At 45.6% G+C, this 23,816-nt stretch overlaps 1 protein-coding gene across 12 annotated transcripts in view; it reads right to left on the bottom strand.

Annotated features, from left to right (window-relative positions):
- PTPRT (protein tyrosine phosphatase receptor type T) overlaps positions 1-21,395 on the bottom strand; it is a 690,852-nt gene extending 669,457 nt beyond the window's left edge. For all 12 annotated transcript variants that reach the window (XM_090286424.1, XM_090286422.1, XM_090286420.1 and 9 more), the window contains exon 1: positions 21,356-21,395. In XM_090286424.1, coding sequence (XP_090142550.1) covers positions 21,356-21,380 — 25 coding nt within the window. In that variant the 5' untranslated portion in view covers positions 21,381-21,395. The remainder of the gene's footprint in view (positions 1-21,355) is intronic.
- Between the last annotated feature and the right edge of the window lie 2,421 nt (positions 21,396-23,816).

Below are 23,816 nucleotides of genomic sequence, written 5' to 3' on the forward strand. Positions count from 1 at the left end.
ACTTTATTTACATGAACAGGCTGAGAACCAGTTTTGCTCTGTAGGCCATAGTTTGCATACTCCTGTGATAGAAGAAAATGCTATTTAATTTGTATTTGCAATATTCACAGTGGTATTGATATTTTCTCCCACTTCGTGAAGACCATGGAAGGCACAGGCTGAGGGCAGGAATGTGGGGAGGTTATGAATTTGGCGGGTGAGGTACCTGCCTAACTGGAGAAACCAACCAAGCAACCAAATGAACATATCACGTTGGCACCTGGATACACCAAGCAAGAGCTTGAGAAAGGCTTGAGCTGGAGATAAAACATCAGAAGCCATAAGCCTACAGGTGGTCTTTAAGCCACAGACCTGGACAAGATCACTGAATGAGTCTGTGTAGCTAGAGAAGAGAGAACACCCAGGGATCACACCACTCTAAGAGGACCAGAAACCAGCCAAAGAGGATAGAAAAACAATCAATGCCACCAAGGACCACTAAAAGCATATGGTGATTTAGAAGCCAGATGGTAAATGAGGTTCAAGAAGGGAGCGACTAACTGACTGGACTGAATGCAGCTGACAGGTCACCGACAGGAGGACCACGGTATTGTGCAATATGGAGGTCAATGAGACTTTGACTGGAATGGTTCTGCTGGACTGATAGGAGTGGAAGAGGAGTGACTTCAGGGACCTGGAGTGACTTCAGCACAGACTGAGGGGCGAGAAATCGGAGACAGTGAGGATATAAATCCTCTGGAGGAGCTTTACTGAAGTGGGAAAGAGAAAAGTGGGGCATTTTATTTTCATTCATTGTATTTTTAATATTAATTTTCATGTATATAATATCAATATACCCAGGCTCTGTAGCTTCAGCGTCATCGCAAGATGTCGATTCAACACGGGAGGAGACAGATACGATGTCACTCCCGAGTCGGACTGCACAGCCATTCTCGGCGGTGCAGATAGACTCTTAAGAAGCTACACCATCGTCTCTCGAGACGGACGGCTGCCGACGACGAATATCAATATAATATTGATATATGTCCACCATTCATTATATTTCCATCTTCGATTTTGTCCGTTGAAATATTCTCACTCTGATATCACACAAAATTCAAGTACATTATGTTTTCTTTTCTATAGTAACACACTAGCAATCTATTTTCATATGAACTGAGTTAATGATCTAACTTTCCCCCTAAACAGCCAATTTTCCTAGCAGCATTAATTAAATAATCTATTTTTTCCCCACTGATCTGAAATCCAGCATTATCACATAATAAATATTTACATATGCTCAAGTCTTATTATTTTACTTTTGGTTCTGTTCCAATTATATTTCATTTCACCAGCCACTAAACTAAATTGTTTGTAGTGTTAAATTATTTTTATAACCCTTTATAACTTTTTACCGTGTAAATCTCCCTTTTATTACCTTGGAATAATTTTTGTCAAGTTCTAAACAGCAATTCCTTAGGGATTTTGATTGAAATAACATAAATGTGTAATCAATTTGGGAGAGAACTGACATATTTACACAATTAAAACTTTTCCATTCAGAAACATGGTACTTTTCCAAACAATTACATCTTCTTTGATGTGCCTCCATGTTTTATGTCTTCATATAGGTCCTGCATTTTTTATCATCATCCTGAGTCCCAAGCTTTTAAAAATATTCTGTACTACTATGACTGGGATTTTCTTTGTTCTATACATTACAACTCAAAAATGCTCATATAAAGAAGCCAAATTTTTTTTTTGAAATTCATTTTGTATCTGTCCCTGACGCCTCTTGCTAATGCCAATGGGTTTTTTTCTCTTTGATGCTCCTGCATACATTTTTTAGAATACTAATCACACTTGTTCAGAGGGTTGTGTCCTTTGATTTTCAGAGCTACAGCAGTTTTTCATTGTGGAAGTTTTTTTTCCATTGATTTATTCTGGAGGTGTATCCTTCCCCTAGAGACTCTACCCCCACCATAGACTGCCCTCCCTACTTCACATAACCTCTTACCTGACCTGTCAACCTGTGCTCTAGCAACTATAGTCTCCTGGTTCATGAGGCTCGGATGAGAATCGTATGAGCTCAGTATGACTGGGTGGGGAAGAAAGACCGGGAAATCAGTGGCATGGGGAAGCCCACTGGGAAGACTGGATCTACCCAGGCCGTGGACACAGGTCCGATCTGACTCATCAAGGGAGTGTAACAAATGCAGGTTCTACCCAGGCTTCCAGGACACTTCAGAAGTCTACGTGGTGGTAGAACAGGACAGCTCAGGTGTCCAAGTCAAGGCATAAAGAGATGCAGATGCTAAGAGCCAGATCCTGGATGGCGGAGGACCTAGCATTTCAGTATAAGAACAAAAGAATTTAAATCTCAAGTATACTTTGGTCTGACATATCAGGAGGAGTTCAGTCTTAACAGTGTCTCCTGACTCATGTGGCTTGCCCACGAGTCTTTGGTCCTATTCAGAAACCACAGACTTATTATTAGTCGAGGAAACCCAAACAGAAGTCTCACATACAGACCTGGTAAAAGAGTTTTGTATTAAGGGAGATGACAGTTCAGGCTTTGCCCAGAGTGAGTGCAAGCCAGGACTGGCCAGCAGGCTGACTTCAATTCCCACCATCGTGAGGGACACTCCTAAAACACAGCTGAGTCACATATCTGAGTAGACTGAACCTATGACTGAGGACATCTGGGCAGCACTAGGTGGGAAAATAGGGTGGTTGTGTGTCCCCTTTTCTCAGTCGTGTACATATATAGATAAGTGACAGCCAACCCTTTCCGGCCTGCCAAAGCAAAGCACTGGGGGGCAGACTGGGCAGGCATGCTGCACCATCACTGCTCACAGTCCCTTTGTCACATCATGATTTTGAACCCTCTACACCCCAATAGTGTTTGTATGGAGAGCGAGTCTGTGTCTGGGGTCACAATGGTGACATTCCATCTTCCCTTCCGTGTGTTTCCTTCCATTCGTTCACACATTCATTCGGTCGTTCATTCAGCAAATACGTAGCAAGTCTCCTCTCTGACAGGGACCCTGCTAGGTGATGAGAATACTGTACAGACAAGAATGGGACACGCTCTATCCTTGGGGCGCTTACTCTATTCTCACGCAGCATCAGGAAACCAAGACCCAGCAAGCTTGAACAATTCAACAGAGGCAACCAACTAGTCAGGGACAACCAGGGTTTCATCCAGGACCACTAACCCTTCATTCCTGCCACCCCTCAGAGTTCACTCCACAAAGTCTCCCTAGGCACACAGGGACAGAATGGATGGAGAAGACCCTTCCTAACACTACTGCCTAACATGTGCCTTGTACCCATCACAGGCATGACATGCTGAAGCAATGACACACACCAGCCAGAAGAGATGATCCCACATCCACCCCAGCCTTCTCCTTCCTCATGGGCCCTTAGCTAGAGACTCCTGTTGCTTAGGAAGTAGCATGGCAGTTAAAGCAACCAGAGGGGATGCGTCTGAAAGCTCTGAGCACTGCTCATTAGCATAAACCTCGGAGAGGGCTGATAAAGTTCAGGCTTATCTCCAAGCCTGCTTGCTCCCTCTCTGCCCAGAGCAGCAGCTGGCCTAGAGATCGCCTTCTTTGCAAGGAAGCAAATTAAATTAAATTGGATCAGTTATTCCAGTCCAAGCAACAGCAGCAGCACCTTCCATAAAATTAAGACCTTCCGATGAAAACAAGGGAATTATCTTCTGAAAACCTAATCCCACTGTCCAGTTAAAGGGCACTCACTGCTGAGACCTCCTGCAGCCGCTCGCCAGAAACCCTTGGGGCACGGACGAGGGGAGATGCTGTGGGATTTTTTTGGCAGCCTGGAACCGGGTCTTTTGTTTGTTGCTGCTCCACTCTTTCAAAAATACATATCCAATAATGTACTTGACACATAAATAGGCCATTTCAGTGAATACGGTCATTGAAAACCTTTTCCAATAAGAGTATGTCGTCCTGCCTGCGCAAGAGTGTATTTATAATCATACAGCATGGCAGAGTAGAGAGAATGCCAGGTCTTCCAGAAAATATGGTGGTTTGAGCAACATTTCACAGAACCTCCAGCTCCAACGTGGGCTAAAATGAACAAAAGGAAGTGAAAAAAAGGAATACACTATTAATGCTAAAGCACAGAAGAAGCTCGAACTTCATGCCATAGATTTTAAGTGTCATCCTGGACCAAAATGAAAGGAGAATATCCATGCGCATCTTCCACTTCTAAGTGGGGCAGTGCTGGTGGAGGGAAAATATATTGAGTAAACAGGAAAGATCGATAATAGCTCCCAAACTGAATGGAACAAATCAGAAAGTACCGCCAAACCATGGGACAGGCATAAACCATACCAACAGGAAGGAGTTTGTTTTCCCCAGTATGGATTTACACCCTTCCCCAATCCTCCCCAAAACTGCCTATTGGGCAGAAACCAGTTAGTATCACACAAGGACTCAAAGGGGCCAGGAAAGACAAGGAATGGGCCTAGAACAAAACAAAAACAAACAAAGCTCATAAAACAGAATGACCTCTCATGAAAGTAGTTGGCTCACAAACAAACAGAAGCTTTAGGGGACTCAGTAGAAATGAACTTAAAGTAAGACTTCGGATAAACTTAGACACAGGGACGAGAGACGAGGCTCCCAGTGGTTTTGGGGAAGTCTCCGGTGATTTCCTCTCCCATCAGGGGAGGAGTCAAGCTGTGCCCAAATAAACAGGAAGAGTAGCAAAAGAAAATTCAGCATTCACTATTTCGATCAAATAACATCACGTAACTGACCCCATATGTATATTCAAGTAGAAAAAAAAAATAATAAAACCAGCCTAAGACTTAAATCTTAAATGAACATTGTGTTGGACCCCAGGTAGGTTTGACATGCAAAGACCGTTTATTAAAAAAAAAAAGTCTCATTCTGGAAGAAGAGGTGCTCCAGGAAACATAAACAGACAACTTCTTTGTAATCCTGGGGAAGTTAAAGAGACTATGAACTCCTGAAAAATAAGCAATTAAAATGTGAGATGACATAATGGCTATTTCAAGACTGGGACTGCTCCAGCCTCTGGACAGCTCCCATGTCTGCACGTTTCAAAGGGGACTGTCCTCTCGTCAATACCAGGTCCACACTTGCTGAATATGTGCTGGCCAAGTGTGTGACAATGTACACACCACCAGGACTGAAAGGACCTTCATGCAGTCCCAGTCAATGACGTGACAGGAAAACCAAGGTCCTATATTTAATCAGGTCACATATTTATTGCATATAAGTGGGAGAGAGGAGGCAGGAGGGTGGGAGAGAGAAAGAGAATGGAAAATAGAAGCAGCAGCGGGGGGTGGGGGGCAATAAAAAGAGCATTGGGCTAGCAACCAAAAGACCCACCATGATCGAATCTGGGTACCTGCTTTCAGTTCTTTGGGGAGTATGCCTACGAGTGGAATTGCTGGGTCACATAGTAACTGTATGCTCAATTCATGAGGCACCACCAAACTGTTTTCCACAGTGGCAGTTCCACTTTGCATTCCCACCAGTGATGGACAAGATCCTAATCTCTCAGCTCTGGCACTTTCTATGGTGTGCAGCTTCATGGTGTCACATCATTTCTCTGGGTCTCAGTTTCCCCATCTCTAAAGAGGAGAGGTTAGGACTAGCTAGCCCATTTCTGCCTCTGGTGTTTCGTATCTGCACATGCTTTCTTTCTGGCTGACTCTGACCAGCCACTGCCCACACCTCATTGCAGGAGCTCCCTGACAGCGTCAGCGCTGCAACAAGTAAGCCCCGGCTCTGCTCCTTCTTGGGGCTGAAATGATCTCAATGTGTGCTGCCAAGTTATACTGATGCGCTTCCATTTCCATCCATATCTCTGCGTGCCCTTTTATTTCTCCTGTCTATTCTTTTAACCTTTTTGCAAGCATCATCTCATTCGGTGTGTTGGCTGTCAGCTTTTCTCTCCAAGCTTTTGCAGAGTAGAGAGATTCTTGGCTATTTCTCCATCCTCAGCTCATAACTATTTTTCCCTGGAGCTCAGCGACTGTTAAGTGGTCTTTGCGAAATCCTATTAGGATAATCTCCCTGTCCATGTCTCCTCTCAGCTGGGCTGCCTCTGGAAACCTCAGCCCTCTTCCTTCCTACAGTCTACACGTCGTAGGCCAGCTCCTGATTCACACAGAATCGCCCTGATTCACAAATGTACTTACAAGGCTCTGAACCTGTGGACACTTGCAGTCCACTGACAACACTTAAACTCAGCTCAGATGTCATCTCTTGCAGGAAGCTTTCTTATTCACCTGGGACCCCCCCCCTCTTTTTCCCCAACCCCAGGGATGAGGAACCTGCCCCTTCTATGCTTTTCCTGTTTCCTGATATATGTTTGTTGAATGAATGAATGAATGAGCTCCCCTTTTATACAGCTGATCATGCACCTGTCTATCTGACTACCCATTAATCCCAAAGCTCCCTCTGGGCACGCTGAGACTTACTTGCCATGGTAACCACTGTTAAAGAAAAATTACTCTGACACTTGTTTCACTGGCAAGGAAGAATTTACTCAAGACTATTGTGACTGGGGTATTGCAATGGGAAGAGAGATTAGGCTCAATTATGAATACAGCAAAGACAGCTGGGGATTTATAGCCAAGGAGTGAAGTAAGGGGGTCAGCGGATGGAAAATTACTAAGTGGATGGGGGGAATCTTGCTGAACTGACTTAATAATATTTTTGCTGAAGGCAAGCCAGGGTGATCAGATATTAATAGCAAGGGGATTCTCACTATTCTGACTTAGCAGGATTCTTGCTAAAACTGGGCTAGGCAGGCCAAAGACAGGATGGGGGAATGGAAGTTTTCGGACAGGGGGGCAAGGTCAAGGTCTGGTTGAGAAGAGGGATCTGAGGGACCTAACTGACATTTGGTCGAGGAGAGAGTCTTAGTTGTCCCAAGGTCAGGCACAATCCAGTCCTGTATGTGGCTGGTGTTAACTAAATTCTTGTTGAGCCAAACAGAGCATCGGGCCATCCTCAGAGTGGCCCTGCTTAATTGGAGCAAAGGGTCAAAGCTCTCTCTCTTTTTTTCCTTCTTGACCTGAAATGGCAGGAGAAGGTGCCTTGGTACATGGTGTCCAAGGGGCTGGGAGTACAGAGGAAGGCAACAAAGTGTGACAAAGCCAAGTTAATTGAGAAGACGCACCCTTTTCCCAAAGTTTCATAGCTCTGATGCTTTCCCAGACTGCTCATCCCAAAGGACCCTCACGGCCACAGTGCAAAGCAAGTTTAACTTCTCGTACTATGGATGGAGAAACGAACACTTTGGGAGGCCAAGTGTCACGCCACGGGTCACACACCCCAAATTTTTCACGTTACCCTTATCTGATTATTTCCTTGACATACAGTTCCAAAAAATTTCTGATGAAAGATATGTACACTCTAGGTCTCTGACAGATATTAAGTTGTCCTCCCAAAATAGTGTACCAGTTTGCACACTTACCAGCAGCGTGCAACGACCCATTTCCCAAAAATCTCACCAACACTGAACATACATCCAACGGATCCCTTGCCTTCCTCCTGTCAATCAGTGGGAGCTCTTTTCATATTAATGATACCAATCTTTGTTTTGTATCGTAAATATCAGAGCTCAGTTTACTGCGGATCTTTTCATCTTGTTCATGGTAGAGACAAATATACAAATTTTGTTTCTCTATTGCTTCTGCCTTTAATGGTAACATCTGATAACAGTCCTACTCCCAAGGATAATTTAAATGTTTATGCATGCATTACATAGTTTACATATTTTAAATGCTTTCAGAGTTTTACATTCAACTGGATTATATTACGTTTATCTAAAATATATTTTGAAATAAGTATAAAGGACTTCACTGGTCCACACCCTTCTTGGTGGGTTATCATTACAGTTTCATCTTGACTAACCTCCCCAATTGGAAATGTTAAGTTTAACACACACACACAATCACTTTTAGGGTTATATTTTGTTCTTTTGAGCCCTCTGTCTCTCCTTGGATTGGCATATGCTATTTGGACTCTTTTAATTCCAGGGTATATTTCTATAATTTACAACTAGAAGTCTCCCCCCATTATTTCCTTTCAGTATCTCCTTCATAATATGTCACCATCATCTACTTTTGCAGATAAACTTTAAAATCATTTTGGAACATTGACTATAAATTTCTATTGTAATTCACAGCATATATGTTAAACTAAATTGACAAGCTTTAAAAATATAAAGTCTTCCAATCCAGGAAAAAGATACATGCAGTTATTTTTTTTCCTCGATTTTAGCTTCCTTCTGAAGGTCCCCCATATTGCCTCTGCATTGATTCCTCGGCCTTTTATGTGTTTGTTGCTTTTATAAAGTGAACCTTTTTATATTCTTTTCTTAACTGGTTGTTAGGATTTAGAAATTGTTGATCTTGTATATTCATTCCTTAACTAATCACCTTGTGGACTCTTTTAATGACTTCTAATAGTTTTTCACTTATTTCTCTTGGACTTTTGGTAGATAACATTCCCTGCAAACAATAACTTTATCTCATCCTTTCCCATAATTATCCATTTAATTCTGTTGCTAGAAATCCCCGAGTGAATGTCAAATACTTTTAGTGAGACCATGAGCTTGCTGACATTTTTAGGATATTGGATGGTGGGTTGGAATAGAAGTTTCCAGCACGTTGAGAAAAGAGTTTTCCAGACCTTTTCTAGGATGATGGTTATTCTCTGTGCATACCACCTCCCATCCAGGCCCGTCCCCACCCTGCTCTGTTCTCTGAGGGTCTGACCTCTGTGGTCAGCATCCTCCAGCCTCCCTCACCCTCTGCTTTGGCTGAGGTTGGCCAATGGCAGGTACTGGCGGAACACCAGAGGTGGGAGGAATGAGGCTGGGAGGAATGAGGTTTGGCTGTGACCCTCGACAGCGTGGCAGACAGCCCTGTTACACTAGCCCTTACCATTGCCTTTTAGTCCCAGGGGTGGGAATAGCTCTCCACTGTCACCAGCACCTGGGTGCTTCGGCATCCCTTGTTAGTTCCCTTGATCTTGATCCCACCTCTATTTCATCTAACTCTCTCCATTTAAGCCCTCCATACACCACACGCTTCTCACCCAGAAATTCCATATTTTCAGATATCTTTCTAACATCTCAGAGTGATCAAAATAGTTTTCTCCTCTATGATGTTGAAACATTTATTCATTCATTTAAGAAAAATAATTGAGTAACTACTTTGTCTTAGTTGCTATGGTAGGCAATGACATTAGAACAGGAAAAGAAAAAAAAGACATGTTCTCTACCTAATATTCTCTTAGAAGAAACAGATACACAAACAAATAAAATACCTCAATATTACAATAGTGACTAGGAAAGAGTGCTTTGATGAAGAATGACAGGACAGATGTATTTAGAAAGAAAGGTCAAAGAATATTTCTCACAGATGACATTTATGTTAAAAAGAGCTGGGGAAGAACCTTCTGGGAAAGGAGAATAGCACGTGCAAAGGCCCTGAGGCATGAAAGAGCCTGGTATGGCTGAAAAACTGACAGAAGAGCCACCAGCAAGGGGAGGTGGTGGTGGATAGAAGACATGAAGAAACAGGTAAATAGGGGACAGATCAGTGATGTCCCATAGAAATACAGAGCAAGCCACATTTCCATAGTTTTATACTTCCTAGTAACTATATTTTAAAAGGTAAAAAGAAACAAGTGAAAGTTATTTGAATGTATTTTATTTAACCCAATTTATCTTTCCAACATTTTAATAATATAAAAATTAATAAGATTTTAAGTATAACATATATAATAAGATTATACACACACATGTGCCCACTAAGTTTTTGAGATGGGGTGTGTATTTTATATTTAAAACACATCTCAACATGGCCTGGCCACACTTCAAGTGCTCAGTAGCCCTGTGAGGCTGGTGGCCATTGTGCTGGCCAGTACCTGACTGCATCATGCCCATTGAGTGGTTGAGAGGGCAGGGCATATGAGATTCATCTCTCCCGCGACCAGCATCATGCATGGCACACAGGAGGTGCTCAGCAAATGCTTGCTGTACAGGATGACAGAAGACCTGCAGAATGGATGCCAGGGTGCACAGCAGAGAGGCATCATGGAAACCATTCAGTTACCTGCTTTAGGAAACTGGATCTGTTCTGGGTTCTCAGCCAAGAGAGGAAACTGGGGTCTGCCTGCTGGGTCTCCTACTGTGGAGACCATTCCAGGCCGCCTCTCCTGTGCCTGGGGCACTTGGCCCAGCTGCTCCCTTAATTCAGAAAGATCACATTGCACAACATGCCAGGGAACAGAAGGAAGGGAAGCCATTAGCATTCATTGTACACAGCTTTACATTTGGAAAGGCACCTCAATGTGCTGATCTGCATTGCTTTGCTTCATTTTTCAACATTCATGAGTGTAATTGCATTTATTTTTCTCGTCAAGACTGCAAAACAAGTAATAATTTAGTACGTTACAGCCTATATCAGCTGGGTTTACAGCCACAACACTTCTAATCTGCCCTCAGAGAGGTTGGGTGGGTAAGTAGAGGGGGGTGATCTTTCTAGTTGAAAGCGACACATTTCTTTGTAACAGAAGGCTTGGGCCCAGCTACTCATCAAGATCACAATAATAGTGGCAACAACTAACCCATACAGAGACACTGAGCCCTCAACATGTTCACCTCTACAACCTAAACTGATTTTTACAGTAACAGGGTGAGGTAGACATGCACTCCCATTCCCATTTCACAGAAGAAGAGACTGAGGTGCAGAGAAGCCCTCAGTCATACAAGATGACCGATCGGTGAACATCAGAGCCAGGGCTCAAACATGGATACGTGTGATAGTAAACCCCATGCTTTGCCCGTGGTGCCATGTGGCCGTGCTCAAGCTCTTGCAGATCCTGAGCTCCTGCCATGGTGATGTCAACAAAGAAGCAGGCATGATCTTAAAACTTTGTAAAGCCAAATGGCTTACAGCAGCTGGGACTCCTGAGGCAACCTACTACCTTGAGTTGACACTGCAAACCAATACTGACTTCCAGAGTTCCCACCCTTGCTGACGGGTACGCCCAAGTACAGTTCTGTTTGCAATCATCTAGAAATGAGAGTGGGGAGGCCTGGTCTAGCCTTGTGTTTGGTGATCACTCTCCACGATGTTTACTTCCCCTTGAAAACAGAAGCCAAGCCCCCACTGATGTCAGGCTTTAGGTCATGAACGCTTGTGAGTTAAAGAGTAACTTGATAATGGATCAACAGGACCTAGCACTAAATGCTTACAGATTTGTTAAACTTATTTACCAAGTAAGATGAAAGCAGTGGACCTGTCAGTGATGGCAGGACCCCCATCTCCTGTCCCACCCCCTAATTATAACTTATGGGTCCTGGCCAGAGAGTGATGCAAAGGGCAGGTTTTGCCTGAAAGGATCTGAGTGGGGAGACCACGTAAACCTCAGATCTGAGTCACGGATGCTTCTCTAGTGTGGCCCCCCCTTGGGGTCCAGCCCCACCTCTCCAGCTCTCTCCACAGCAGAGAAGGGGGCTCGAAGTCACTGCAGAATGTGAAGAGTTGGGAGCCGAAGTAGATTCAGGAAGTCCCTCCAACCACATGACCAAGGTGCTCAAGTCTCCTATCACCCCTGTTCCTGTCCCTTCCCTGAAGAGTCAGGACCGTTTTCCAAATCCTGACATGGGCAAGTGATACCCTTCGTGCAGGGTCTCTTGCTTAGGCCAGGGCTAAAATAGTCAGGACTGGCCACTTAGGGACCTGCAGCTCAGCTTCCACAAGCACGTTGGGACAAGAGACTTCCAAGAGCCACTGTGGGCTTCAAAGAAGGCCAGTTGGAGGCGGGGTGACCAGTGTCTCAGCCACAACATCTTGTCTCCCTCCACCACCACCACACACACCCGACAGAAAGAGAGAGAGAGAGAATTAGTTCAGGCCTCACAATTCCTTGGGTTTTCTCTCATCAAAGATAGGTTACTTCAGCATCCCCACGGTGAGTCCCAGCTGAGACAGGACAGTAAGAAGCGACATGGGTGAACAGGACCCACCGTGTGCCCATGTGCCCACATGCCAAGCATTTTGTCCTATGTTTTCACACATTATCTCCACATTTCATCATGTTACCTTCATTTTATAGGTTAAGGAAAACCCTGAGCCACAGAGAAATTACATAGCTTTGCTCAAGGTCCTCCATGCATATCCCTCTGGCTAACGTGTCCATGAACTTGATGCACGTGTATATTTCTAGCAGTCTTTCCTAAACTCAACCATACAGAGGCTCAAAGACAGAAGTTATTGAAGTTTCACTTCAAAGGCAGGAAAGTGTCCTTTTTACTTGAGAAAATTGCCTTTCTATTATTGCTTTTCCTATTGCGGAGTCTAAAAACTCAGCTCCTCCATTTACTACTAATTTTTGATAAGTTACTTAACATTCTGGGCCTCAGTTTCCTCATCCATAAAACAGGGGTCATAACAGTACCCACAGCTGTGGAAGTAGCAAATGAATTAAAAACAAGTAAAGCCCTTAGAACGCTGTCCAGTAAGTAGCACACAAGTAGTCGGGTAAAAAAATAGTGGTTTGCTATCCATTCCTGTATGTTACACATTTGTTCAAATTCATCACCTGTGCCATTGACATCTGGGTCTGTCATGGACTTACCTCACCTCTGCTTCCAATTACAGTATTTGGATATAACAGTTTTTGAATCTGGGTTTGATGTCACAGGAAACTGACCATCAAGGCAAGCATCTGTGTGAGTATTAGAACAAACATGCTTTTCCATTTATCTGGCCACAAGGATCCTCTGTTGCTTTTCCAAGCCACCATTATCATTCATCATTATTTGAACGTATCCTACAGAATAATACTAAACTTGTCTTCAATTTCTTGCCTTTTACTTCCTATCAATTCTGTTATCGCTCTAAACATCTCAAACTGGCATTGATTGGGGTCATTGCAGGCGAGTGTAGTTTCTTCTATTAATTTTGCAGTTTAAAGTATACAAGAGACCCTACCATTACATGAGATGTTTTGTAAGAAGATTTCCGAGAGCTGTTTGGAGACAAAAACCTTGCTTTTTACTTGGGCCTCTGGGGGTATGGTTCAATTTTCATTGTTTTGCCATTTGCTGCGTGTTAAATAAACCATGGTGCATGCACCCAGTGGAGAACCGTGTGGTCCAGGGAGGTGAAAACAGGATCTAAACAGAGTGACGTGGAGAGAGACCAGAGACACAAGTCTGGGCACTGTGATCTTAGTCATCACCTGATTCCTAGCAGGCACGAGACAGCAGTGGTCGAGAGAACAGACTGGGCACCCAGACTCCCTGCAGGCAAACCGTGGCTCCCTTTATGCTAACTATGACCATGGGCAAGTCATTCAAGCTTTCTGTGCCTCCATTTCCCCAATTTGCAAAATGCAGGTAATTATATCTACATCAGAGTACTACTGTAAGGATAAAATAATATATTTTGAGTGCTTAGGAGAGTACCTGCTACGTAATAAGCCTCCTTATGATTATTGCTGCTATTATCACATACACATATTCTGTCTTTGTCTTCCTCCTTGCCTCCCCCTCCCCCATCGCCCTCCTCCCCCTCCTTTTCCCCTCCCCCACTCTTCCCCCTTCCCCTCCCCCTTCCCCTTCTCCATCTTCTCTCTCTCCCTCTTTCTCAGTGTACCTTGGCCTGTTAATAGTACTATTTGAGGAAACAGATGGGGCTGGAGAAAATTAACCTACATGTACAAACTCAGCGTTTCTTTAGGAATAAATATATAATATTTTATCATTAAAAGAGGGGAAAATGTATTGACTCAACAATGGTTCAATGAAAACCTAAGAGCTTATAGCTTTAAGCCAATCAATAATAATATCAGTCCTGATGAAGGGTGCTTAAGGGCCCATATGTCCAGATCAGTTAAGTGTAGGCATGACATTTCAGAAACAGTAGGTCAGATTTGGGACACGACACATTTTTCCCATGAGGAGCCACTTACATAGGTCCCAAGCAGGTCTATATTTGGGATAGTGTGCCAGGCCCCAGAGAAAAGGCAGAGGCAATCCCCAGCGTCCCTTTATTTGCCCCAAGAATCAACTGCAGAGCAGGAGAGCCCTGACAGTCAGGCCCTGGGACCACATGGCCCCTCCAGACCACAGCACCATCAAGCTCAGAGGACGTGCTGGACGTACGAAAGGCACAGGTGCCCGAGCTACAGTGAAAATGCCAAAGAGAGCAGCAGCCTCTCCAGGGTCTCCCCACAATTTGACATCATTTTCTTCCTGACTTTCCTAACTTGAATAACCCTGATGATAATTTAGTCGGTCCATATATGGAGCCCTGTTCTAAGCCCTATGTAGGGCATAGGGAATTCAACAAGGAGGGGGCACATGCCCTTGAGCAGCTCCCAGCCCCAGTAGGGAATCGGAGAAAACATGTTGTAATAAACTCAGCCACAGAAGCACGGCAGAGAGGCAAGGTCTGTGGGAAAGAGCAAAATGAGCCCTGCTACAGGAGGTGCATCTGGGCCAGGTTTTGACATAAGAGAAAAAGGGACAGGAGGTGCCTTCTAGCCAGAGGGGTCGGCAAGTGCAAAGCATGACAGTGTGACCTACAGGGTTTGTGGGTAAAAAAAGAGAGAAATTAACCATGACTATCTTTGTCAATATAAGAATGTTCTGGAAGAAGACTGGGAGGCTCATCATAAACCAGAAGCTGGAAGCTCAAGCTTCAGAACCAAGCAGAAACTAAGGCATTTGTGGGGAACCAAGAAGCAGACAGCAACCTCTGTTAATACAACATCCCATGGCCCAGACACCAGCCTGCACTGCACACCCTGCTGTGCTGGCCTCTGGCTGCTGGCCCACCCTTTCTAGATGGGAAGTCCTGGACAGGAGGGTCCAAGTGGCTTCATCCAGGTCACATGTGCAGTCACAACTGAAACTGGTGTATTTCTGGCTCCTTCACCTTTCACTGAGCTCCACATTCCACCAGCATCACACACAACGGGAGAGCCCCAAAATCGAGAAGCGGGGTCGAAGGCTGACATCCCAAAACAAAAGCACAAAGGCCTCTCTCACTGATTATGGGGAAAGGGAAAGGGAAGGGGACAGGGCAGAAGAGGGGGCTGAGGCTGGGGACCGATGCTGAGGTTGTGTCATGAGAAAGTTCAATTATTCATAAGGGCAGTTCATGTAACACACGGTCACTGCTACTGAGTCCCAGGCACTGAGGGCTACAGATATGAACGAAACGGGGCCTCTGCCTACAAGGAAAACAGAAGTTAGTTCAGTATACGGACTATGAAGAGGCTTGTTATTCATCCAGGAAGCACTGGAAAGCCCATTCTGCTTTTGATGGCTGAGGTCCACCTTGCGGTCAGTGCCTGACTGCTCCGGTTGGTTACTATTTTGAGCACAATTCCTGCCAAACCCCAGAAGGTCTCCACCCAGCATGCAAAGAGCTATATCGCAGCATGCTCAGGACCATCACCGGTTCCTGGCTGGTGTTGAGAATTCACGAGGCATTTTTCCAACATCAACTCATGGACAAATTTCCAGGATTCCATGTTTGGCATGTGGATAATATCTTCTTCCAGATCTCAAAAGAGGAGACAGCACCTCTATACTCCCAGGAATGGTGGCCCATTAGATGAAATGGAAAGGAAAATGCTGAACCCAATTCTTGGTTAGTGCGAACACACAGTAAATGCCAGTTCTCTTAAAAGAAAGCAAAGGCTCCAATACGTATAGCACTCTGGAGTGAGTTCTAACATAGGAAACGTGGCGTGGCTGGGGTGCTGTGATTGAGCCAGTAATAGTCTCCTGGGGCTGCCATAACAAATTACTACCAAGTAGGGGGCTTGAAGGCAACAGAAACTTATTCTTTCACAGTTCTAGGCGTCTAGGAGTCTGAAACTTGGGTGTTGGCAGACATATTCCTTCCGACGGCTCTAGCAAGAATCCTTCCTTCCACCTTCTGGCTTCTGGTGTCTGTTGGCAACCCTTGCCGTTCTTCACATAAAGATGCACAGCTCCGATCTCTGTCATGTGTGTGCACATGACCTCCCTGTGCCTCTGTGTCTCTCCCCCTTCACCAGTCATGCTGAGTGAGGGCCCAGTATAACCAGCGTGACCCATCATAACTTGATGACATCTGTAAACAATTATTTCGAAATAAGATCACACTTAACAGGTGCTGGGAGTTAAGACTTCAACTGAACCCCCAATGCCACCTGTAACAGACCCCACACTATAAATATCAGCAGTTAGAGCAAAGCAGGAACACACAGCCAAGGGCGCCATGGCAGGAAGGAAAAGCCCAGGACTCTCCCGGAGACAGCACCTGCTTCCACAGCAGGCTGTTGGGTTGAAATATTCCTGCCTGTGTGTCTGTTCTCCCTGGACTCTCCCCAATCCCTGCCCCTTCCAATCAGGTAACCAACTAAGATGCTATTTCTATGCTCTAACATTTTTTACTGGAGACAAGAAGCTTCCGGGTGTTTTCTAAGTTTGAACTTACTGAAGAGATGATGCTGTGGGGCCCAGGGAGGCTGGGCCAAGGCAGGTGTGCCTTTAAGGGCTACGAAAGTGAGTGGAGAAGCTCCCTCTCGCTGGGAAGCGGGAAGAGATGGATCTGATGGTCCCACACCGCTTGGTGGCAGCACTTGAAGAGGGGACAGGTGCCAGAAGGGCTGCTGGGTGATGCACCTGGGCTGGCTGGACCTGGGACAAGGGCAGCAAGCCTGGGAAGGAGGCAGCAGAATTATGAGACCCAAAGGAACCGCAGGAAGTGTGACAGTGAGCTTCTCAGAGGATCCCGCAATGGTCTGTTGAAGTCCCCAACATATCTGTAGACCCCTAGAGAAGGGGCGGCATAATGACTGCAAGTATCTAACTCCATGGAGGTTCAGGGTCAGATTCAAGTTGATGTAAATTCAGTATTTCTTGTGCACCTGGTTTTCAGCCTGAGATTCTATCCAAATCCATTCCAACACTTAAAATAATGTCCTACAAGCAACAGACGGGAATAGAAGGAAACCTCCAAGCCTCATTAGCTCTGACTTTAGCCTTTTTAAAGCGACACAGCACCACACCTCCATCCAGCTCCCCAGAGACCCTCCCGCGGGACCCTGGGCTGTACCTCAGGATGGACGTGTGGAACCCACGCCAAGGCTGGGGAGGGCAGAGCTGGGAACGAGTGGTAGCTGCAGGCAGCTCCATGGAAAAGATAGGGGCCTGGAGAGAAGGCCTGCGGAGTAAAAATCCCCATTCCTCGGTGACAACCCCAACAGAGAGGAGGTGTCGGGGGGAACGGGGTCTGAGGCCTGGAACGCTAGCCAGGGACTTCCCCGGCAGACAGGGGTGAGGAGAAGAACGTGACAAAGGGCTATGTGTGGAACGCTGAAGTGGCAGCGCTGAGGAGGAGGAGGTGCTCAAGCCCTAGGGGCAGCATGTGTCCTGGAGCTGGAGAAGTCTCTCTGGGCCCCTCAGGGATCCGCAGCAGACCCCCTGGAAGGTTCACCTGGGCAAAGCAGCCCCCGCTGGCAGGTGAGCTTGCAGGAGTGGGCAAGATTCTAAGTTAGATTAAGACTTACAGAACCAGAAAAGAATTCAGGGGAACCAGCATTGATTAAACCCTATTATGTGCAGACACTTGATACTCACATAGGCAATGTCCCATTTAACCCTCTCACCAGTTCCCATGGTAAAGATGAGGAAACTGAGGCGGAGGGATTAAGGCCCCAGAGTCACTGGGCTATGGCAGAGGACTGGAATCACCTGGCCTGCAAATGTGTCTATGATGAGGGCTTTGAATACAAAGAACAGGGTGTTGTGAGTGAGAACAGTGAGGGAGTCTTTCTTTAAATAGACCAAAGAGGGGCAATCTCCTTGAGGAGAAGTCGTTTGATCTGACACCTCAAGGAATCAGTCAAGTTAAAGAGTGGAGAGAAATCCGAAAGAGAAGGAGCAGCATGTGCAAAGGGCCTGAGCCAGGAATGAACGTGACATGTCCAAGGAACTGAAAAATAACCAGTGTGTCTGGAGCATTTTGAGAGAGAAGAAAAAGGGCTCAGAGGAGACAGTGGGTCACACAGGACCGTGCAGGCCACAGCATGGAGTTCAGATTTCATCCAGTGTGCCAGGGGAAGCCAACACAGGGGTAAATGCCAAGATGACGCGGTCCAGTCTACCCAGAGTGTGACACAGAGCTTGTCACGCACAAGGAGGTCAGTAAAAGGTTATGGAACACGTGAAGAAATACTCAAACTCGGCTTCTAAAAGGCTGGAAACTGCTGCCTTTACGGAAGGCAAAGTAAGATTTCAGCCTTGCCCGTGAGAAGAACAAACAATTTCGCCTAATCCAAATTCACTTTCATGCCTCTCTGCCTAAGAAGCATGCAGAGCCGCCGAAATCCACAGGCGCATCATGACAGAATAATTTCAGTGATCATTATCAAATGCCTCTATTTAGAAAAGCTCAGAAGATTGTATTCGCACAATCCAATATTTATGAAATGACACTCGGTCGTAATGAGGGGATGAGAAAATTAAGATTAGAAGCCGCAGTTGTCCCTCTGGGAGAGACAGCAGCACGCTGGGAAAAGCAGCAACGCCACCCAGCTTCTCAGAAACTTGGTTTTCCGATCTGTAAAATGGAAGGATGGTAGCAAAGACTACAAATGTGTCATTGGTTAGTAGAGAGCTAAAGGCATTTAATGTTACAGTTTATCATTCATGCCCTCATTTAAAAATATGTGATAAAGACTGTTCGCCCATCTAAGGCAGGACCAGCCATGCAGGGCCTTGGAGGCCACAGCAGAACCTTGGAGTTCTTTCTTGGGGCCATAGGAAGCCTTGGAAAGATTTTAAGCAAAGCGAGATGGGGACAATAAAGGGAAGAGTTGACACAAAGACGTCCATATTCTAGAACAGTCTGCTTGGCTTCTGTGTGGAGAGAGGATAAAAGTCAAAAGAGGACGCTAAGAAGCCTGTTAGAAAACCTTCCAGTTACCCAGGCAAGAGCTGATGGTAATGAGCCCCAGCACAGTGGTGGCAGAGAGGAAGAGATGTGAGCAGACCTGAGATGTATTCAGGAGGCCAAGGGGCAGAACCAAATGATTCACAGGAAGAGAGGGTAAAGGGATGGGGGCGGGGGCGGGTATGAGTCCTGGGTTTCCAAATCAGCACCGGAGTGGACAAAGGGGCCTTTCCTGAGACAAGGAACCAGAGAGTGAGTAGCCAGGGGAGGAGAATGGATGAATCAAGGGTTCAGTTTTGGAGACGCTGAGTTTGGAGAACCTATAAGAGCCTATGGGGCTTCAGGTGGGCTAACCAGGAGCAGAAGGAGCACGTAAACAACATGTAAACAGACACATATGCACGCACACATGCACGCACATACTCTCTAAGATCTGGCCAGCATCAAAGACAGCCATGTAGAGCAGAGCAGATGAGGTATGTTTCAGCACAGGTTCTCTGGATTCTTGGGGTCCCCAATGGGCACAGTGATTCTCTCGTTTAAACCAAGACACTTTTGAGAGTACAAATTATAATGGGGCAACAGCACAGAGGTTGTCCCATGGTCACCTTACTAATGAGCGTGTGTCTTTATTGGTGACTCTGCCCATGCAAAATAAGATCCTACCAGATCTGAAAAGCTCAGTTTTATACCATAGCACATCTTTCTTATGCCTGGGGCTCATGCCTACACTCAGAAGGAACGTATCCAAATCATTTATGCCCTTAATAGGAACTATAGAGCCATCCAGTAGCTTCCTGCTTTGGAGCCAAACTGAAGAATCAATGAGGCCATGAAGATCACAACCTCGACAAGACATCTCTGAGTATCTTCTCTGTCTTGACCTTAGTGACATCCTGGCAAATCCCCCTCCCTAGAATCAGCTGAGAAGACACAGCACAGTGGGTCATGTAGGTCTAGAGTTCAAAAAAGATGTCTGATGGCATCTGAAGCCATGGCATGGTTGAGGTCACCCATGGTGTGAGGGTTGAAGTTATGACGCCCAAATAGCTGGTAGAACCTTATTTCTGAGTGTGCTTGTGAGAGTATTTCCAGAAGAGATTAGCACTGAACTGGTGAACACAGTAAAGCAGGCAGCCCTGCCAGGGTGGGTGGGCATCATCCAATCCCTAGGGGGCCCAAACAGAACAGAAAGGCCAAGGAAGGGGGAATTCATCCTTTCTCTGCTTGAGCTGAGACGTCTATCTTCTTCTGCCCTCAGATTCTGGTGCTTCTGGTTCTCAGGCTTTCAGTCTCAGATCAGGGCTCACACCATCAGCCCCCCGATTCTCTGGCCTTCACACTGAACGCCACCACCAGCTTTTCTGAGTCCCCAGCTTACAGAGAGTGGACCATGGGACTTCTCCCAGGGCTTCTCCATAAGCGTGTGAACCAATTCCTATAACAAATCTCCTCTTATATGTATCTCTCTATATGTATCCTGTTGGTTCTGTGTCTCTAGGACCCTACGACACATGCCAAAAGTATAGAAGGAGCCTGAAGAACTCCAACATTTCATGGCCAGAGTGAATTGACAAAGCAGCCTGAGAGAGGGAGCCATGAAGAGTAATAAAGAGGCAAGGCAGTGTGTAGGTTAGAGCGAGCCCTTGGTCAGGGAGGAACCATAGAGGATCGATCGTCCTGACAACTGTACCAGGGATCGCATCTTACAAAGAGATGCTCTTAATGTTCTCAGAGTTAAAATTCTTCCTGTCTTACGGCATCAACTCACCCAGGCCTACCCCACCCTACATGTGTTCTCCCTGAGCACACCTCCTCCAGTTGTACCTCCCCTCGAATACACCTCGTGCAGGAATCCATCAAGAATGTACATTATATGTAGAATCTTAAAAAAAAAAAAAAAAAAAAAAAAGCTGAACTCAGACACAAAGAATAATAAAGAGGAAAAAAAGGAATGCACATGATGGCTTCAGCCCCGTGGGTTAAGGATAAGTCTGGTATTCAGGATGTCTGGACATTAACTTTATGAGTAATATTCTCACTGTGCAAGTTTCCCCACCTGTATATAAGCTGTGTCTATGTAGCCTGAAAAGAAAAATATGGCCTCCAGTACTTCAGGAGCTCCTGCTTCCCCAGAAATCCCACTATTATCAGGCTCCCAAGCAAAATCCATCGATGCCCTACTTGGAGCTAAAGCTTAGAATCGTAAAGCTAAATGAAATCCTAAACATTCCTGAATCCAGGTAACACGTGACTCTTCCCACGTTCTTAAGAATTCACTCAGCCTTGCTTTGCCTACCTCTGGGGGTGGGGAACTTACTACCAGTGCCCTCTCAGACATCATAAAAGATAACATCCCATCACAGCTCCAAACGGTGGGTCACCTACCTGTGGGTCCAGCTGGGTCCAGCATTGGTTTCTCCCACGTGTTAATCTGCTCCCAGGTAAAGCCATTGGTCCCCAGGGCCACGCTATAACCACAGTTGCTGTAGTGCTCATCAAAGGAACAGCCACCTGCAAACAAAAGAAATATGGGTAAATGCATCCTCATGTCTGGGACGTGGTTCGTTACCCCTGTCTCCTGGGCTCTTCATTTACAGCTTTAAATTTTAAAGTCTGGAGAAGATTAAGAAAAAAAAGCAAGCAAATTGGATTTTTATATTTGCTTTGGTGCTCTTGGGAAAGACGCTGGCATCTGCAGGTCCCCTCTATTTTAAAAAGTTAATAAGGCAAGTTACATGGATTTCAATCTTCCTTCATGAAAAAGTAAACAGCAATGTCTCATTTTAAGAAGGAAGCAATGAACGCTGGGGCATGCCTGTCACTGCTTCCTGCAACAGGGAGAGACGCTGCAAGGCAGCGGAGAGCACTAGCTTCAGAGTCCAGCAAAGCTAGACACGAATCTCAGCTTCGCAAAGCTGGGTCAGCTCGGGCCAGTGGCCTCAGCCATCTGTAAAGTCTGGGTCTCGGTCTCTTCACCTGTAATTTGGAGGGAGAAGTCCACCTGATGGAAATTCCATGAAGATTAAAAAGGGAAAAAAAATACAATAAAGAAAAAAAATCAAAAAATAAAATAAAATTTCTGAAAATCAAAAGAAAATAATCTTAGGGATCTTCGTGTATAAAGACAGGGGTACAATTATATTGAAACATGTATCAGTGTGTTACAATAGTTAAAACATCTCCTAGTTAATAATAAACATTAAAATATGTTATAATTTTTAAAAAGGAATATGAAAAGTATGAAAAGTAACTGGCACAGAATAAGTTCTCAACATATACCTCCTCCCCTTTAAAAGCAATTCTTGAAAGATCATTTTCATAAAGTAAAAAATCAAATTTGTGAGGAATTAGACCATCGTGCACCTGGCAGATAAGAAAGTCAATGTTGACAGTGTCCAAAGCTTTTCCCTTTTCAATCTAAGCCATCCGCTATTTCACAATAAGCTGTGTCAATTAGATTTCGACAAGAATTTACTAAGCAGACGCTATGGGTCGTGAGCCCCTCCAGGTGACTCTGGAAATGCTCGTCAGGCCAGGAAAACGGGAGCCCACAATACCCCGGAGGCGGCGCATTGATCGGGACTGTGAACGACGTGAGCATCGCCAGGGACGGAGAGCGGTAGGAAGGGCATCCCAGGTGAGCGGCGGGATACACAGAGGGGAGGCAATGCCAGACGGGGTCCTACGGCAGCCCCCTGACTGCTCCCAGGCCCGTTCCCACCAGCCCCTCTCTTCCACTGCCCCTCTCCTGACTCCTTCATGTCCAGATCTCATCACACCACCACAAACACCCACCGGGTCCCTGTCACACAGCCAAACGGGGTTCTGCTCGAGATACAGAAACCAGCCCCCATGAGGCCCTGCCTGCGTCTGCATCTGCAGGTAACAGCATCGTCATCTCCATCAGCTGCAGACGACAAAAGCCCTTCTATGCACCCCGCACCGGGATCCCCTCTGCATAGTGCTGGTGGAAGTTCTGTTGACAGATTCAATACAGAATCTGGTCACAACACCGCTAAAGAAAACCAGTGAAGTCAAAGCTTTCTCCACTTTCCTTTCCTGCTGCGTCTGGGAACCCAGAAGATTGGCTTTCAGAGCCCCAGTGAGCCTCAGGCTAGGTGAAGGAGGGCTGACCGTCTTTTGGTAGTATAGGGGTTGGGAAGTGAGTTCCATATTAAATGTGGGGTGTTTCATGTAGACAACTAGAGACAGAAGGAAAGGAGAGGGAGAGAGAGGTCCAAGAAGACACCATGAAAAGCAGAAACCTACAGGAGGTGATGGCCGATGAGAAGCTTCCTGTGATGGGAAGTGGCTGGCGCATCAGTAGGGACTGAAATACCTATTTGCTTTCATTTTTCATTCAACAATGCAACAATCACTTCATTGAGCATTTAGCATAGATGCAGCAGAGTACAAGGTCCCAGCCGTACAGAGGTTTACCAAAGAGGCATGCTAACACAATTTAGACAGACAGACAATAAACAAGCAAACTAATAAGTAACCATGCATTTCAGTGTGTGCTAGGAAGGCTGCAGCTGGTCCAGATAGCCTATCTGACCATGAATTAGAAACAGTCCCCTGTCGTGTTCTGTAATGTCCCTCCACTGCTGCCAGCTCCTCTGGGACACCTGACTGCACACAGCAGCCACGTGTCGCTGGTGCTTTGGGGAACTCAGAGCAGAAGGGCAATGACCAGTGTGGATTAATTTGGGTCAACAGGTGAGCATGGGAGGCCCCGGAGACCAGAGGAAAGGTTAGAAGCAGATGACAAAGGAGACGTGGCCCCAGATACAGTGGGGGCGGATGACCTTTTTAAAAATGTTTTTAATTTTATTTTTTATTTTAG

This window comes from Furipterus horrens, unplaced genomic scaffold (genome assembly GCF_987537825.1).
Source record: "Furipterus horrens unplaced genomic scaffold, mFurHor1.1.pri manual_scaffold_8, whole genome shotgun sequence".
NCBI lineage: Eukaryota > Metazoa > Chordata > Mammalia > Chiroptera > Furipteridae > Furipterus > Furipterus horrens.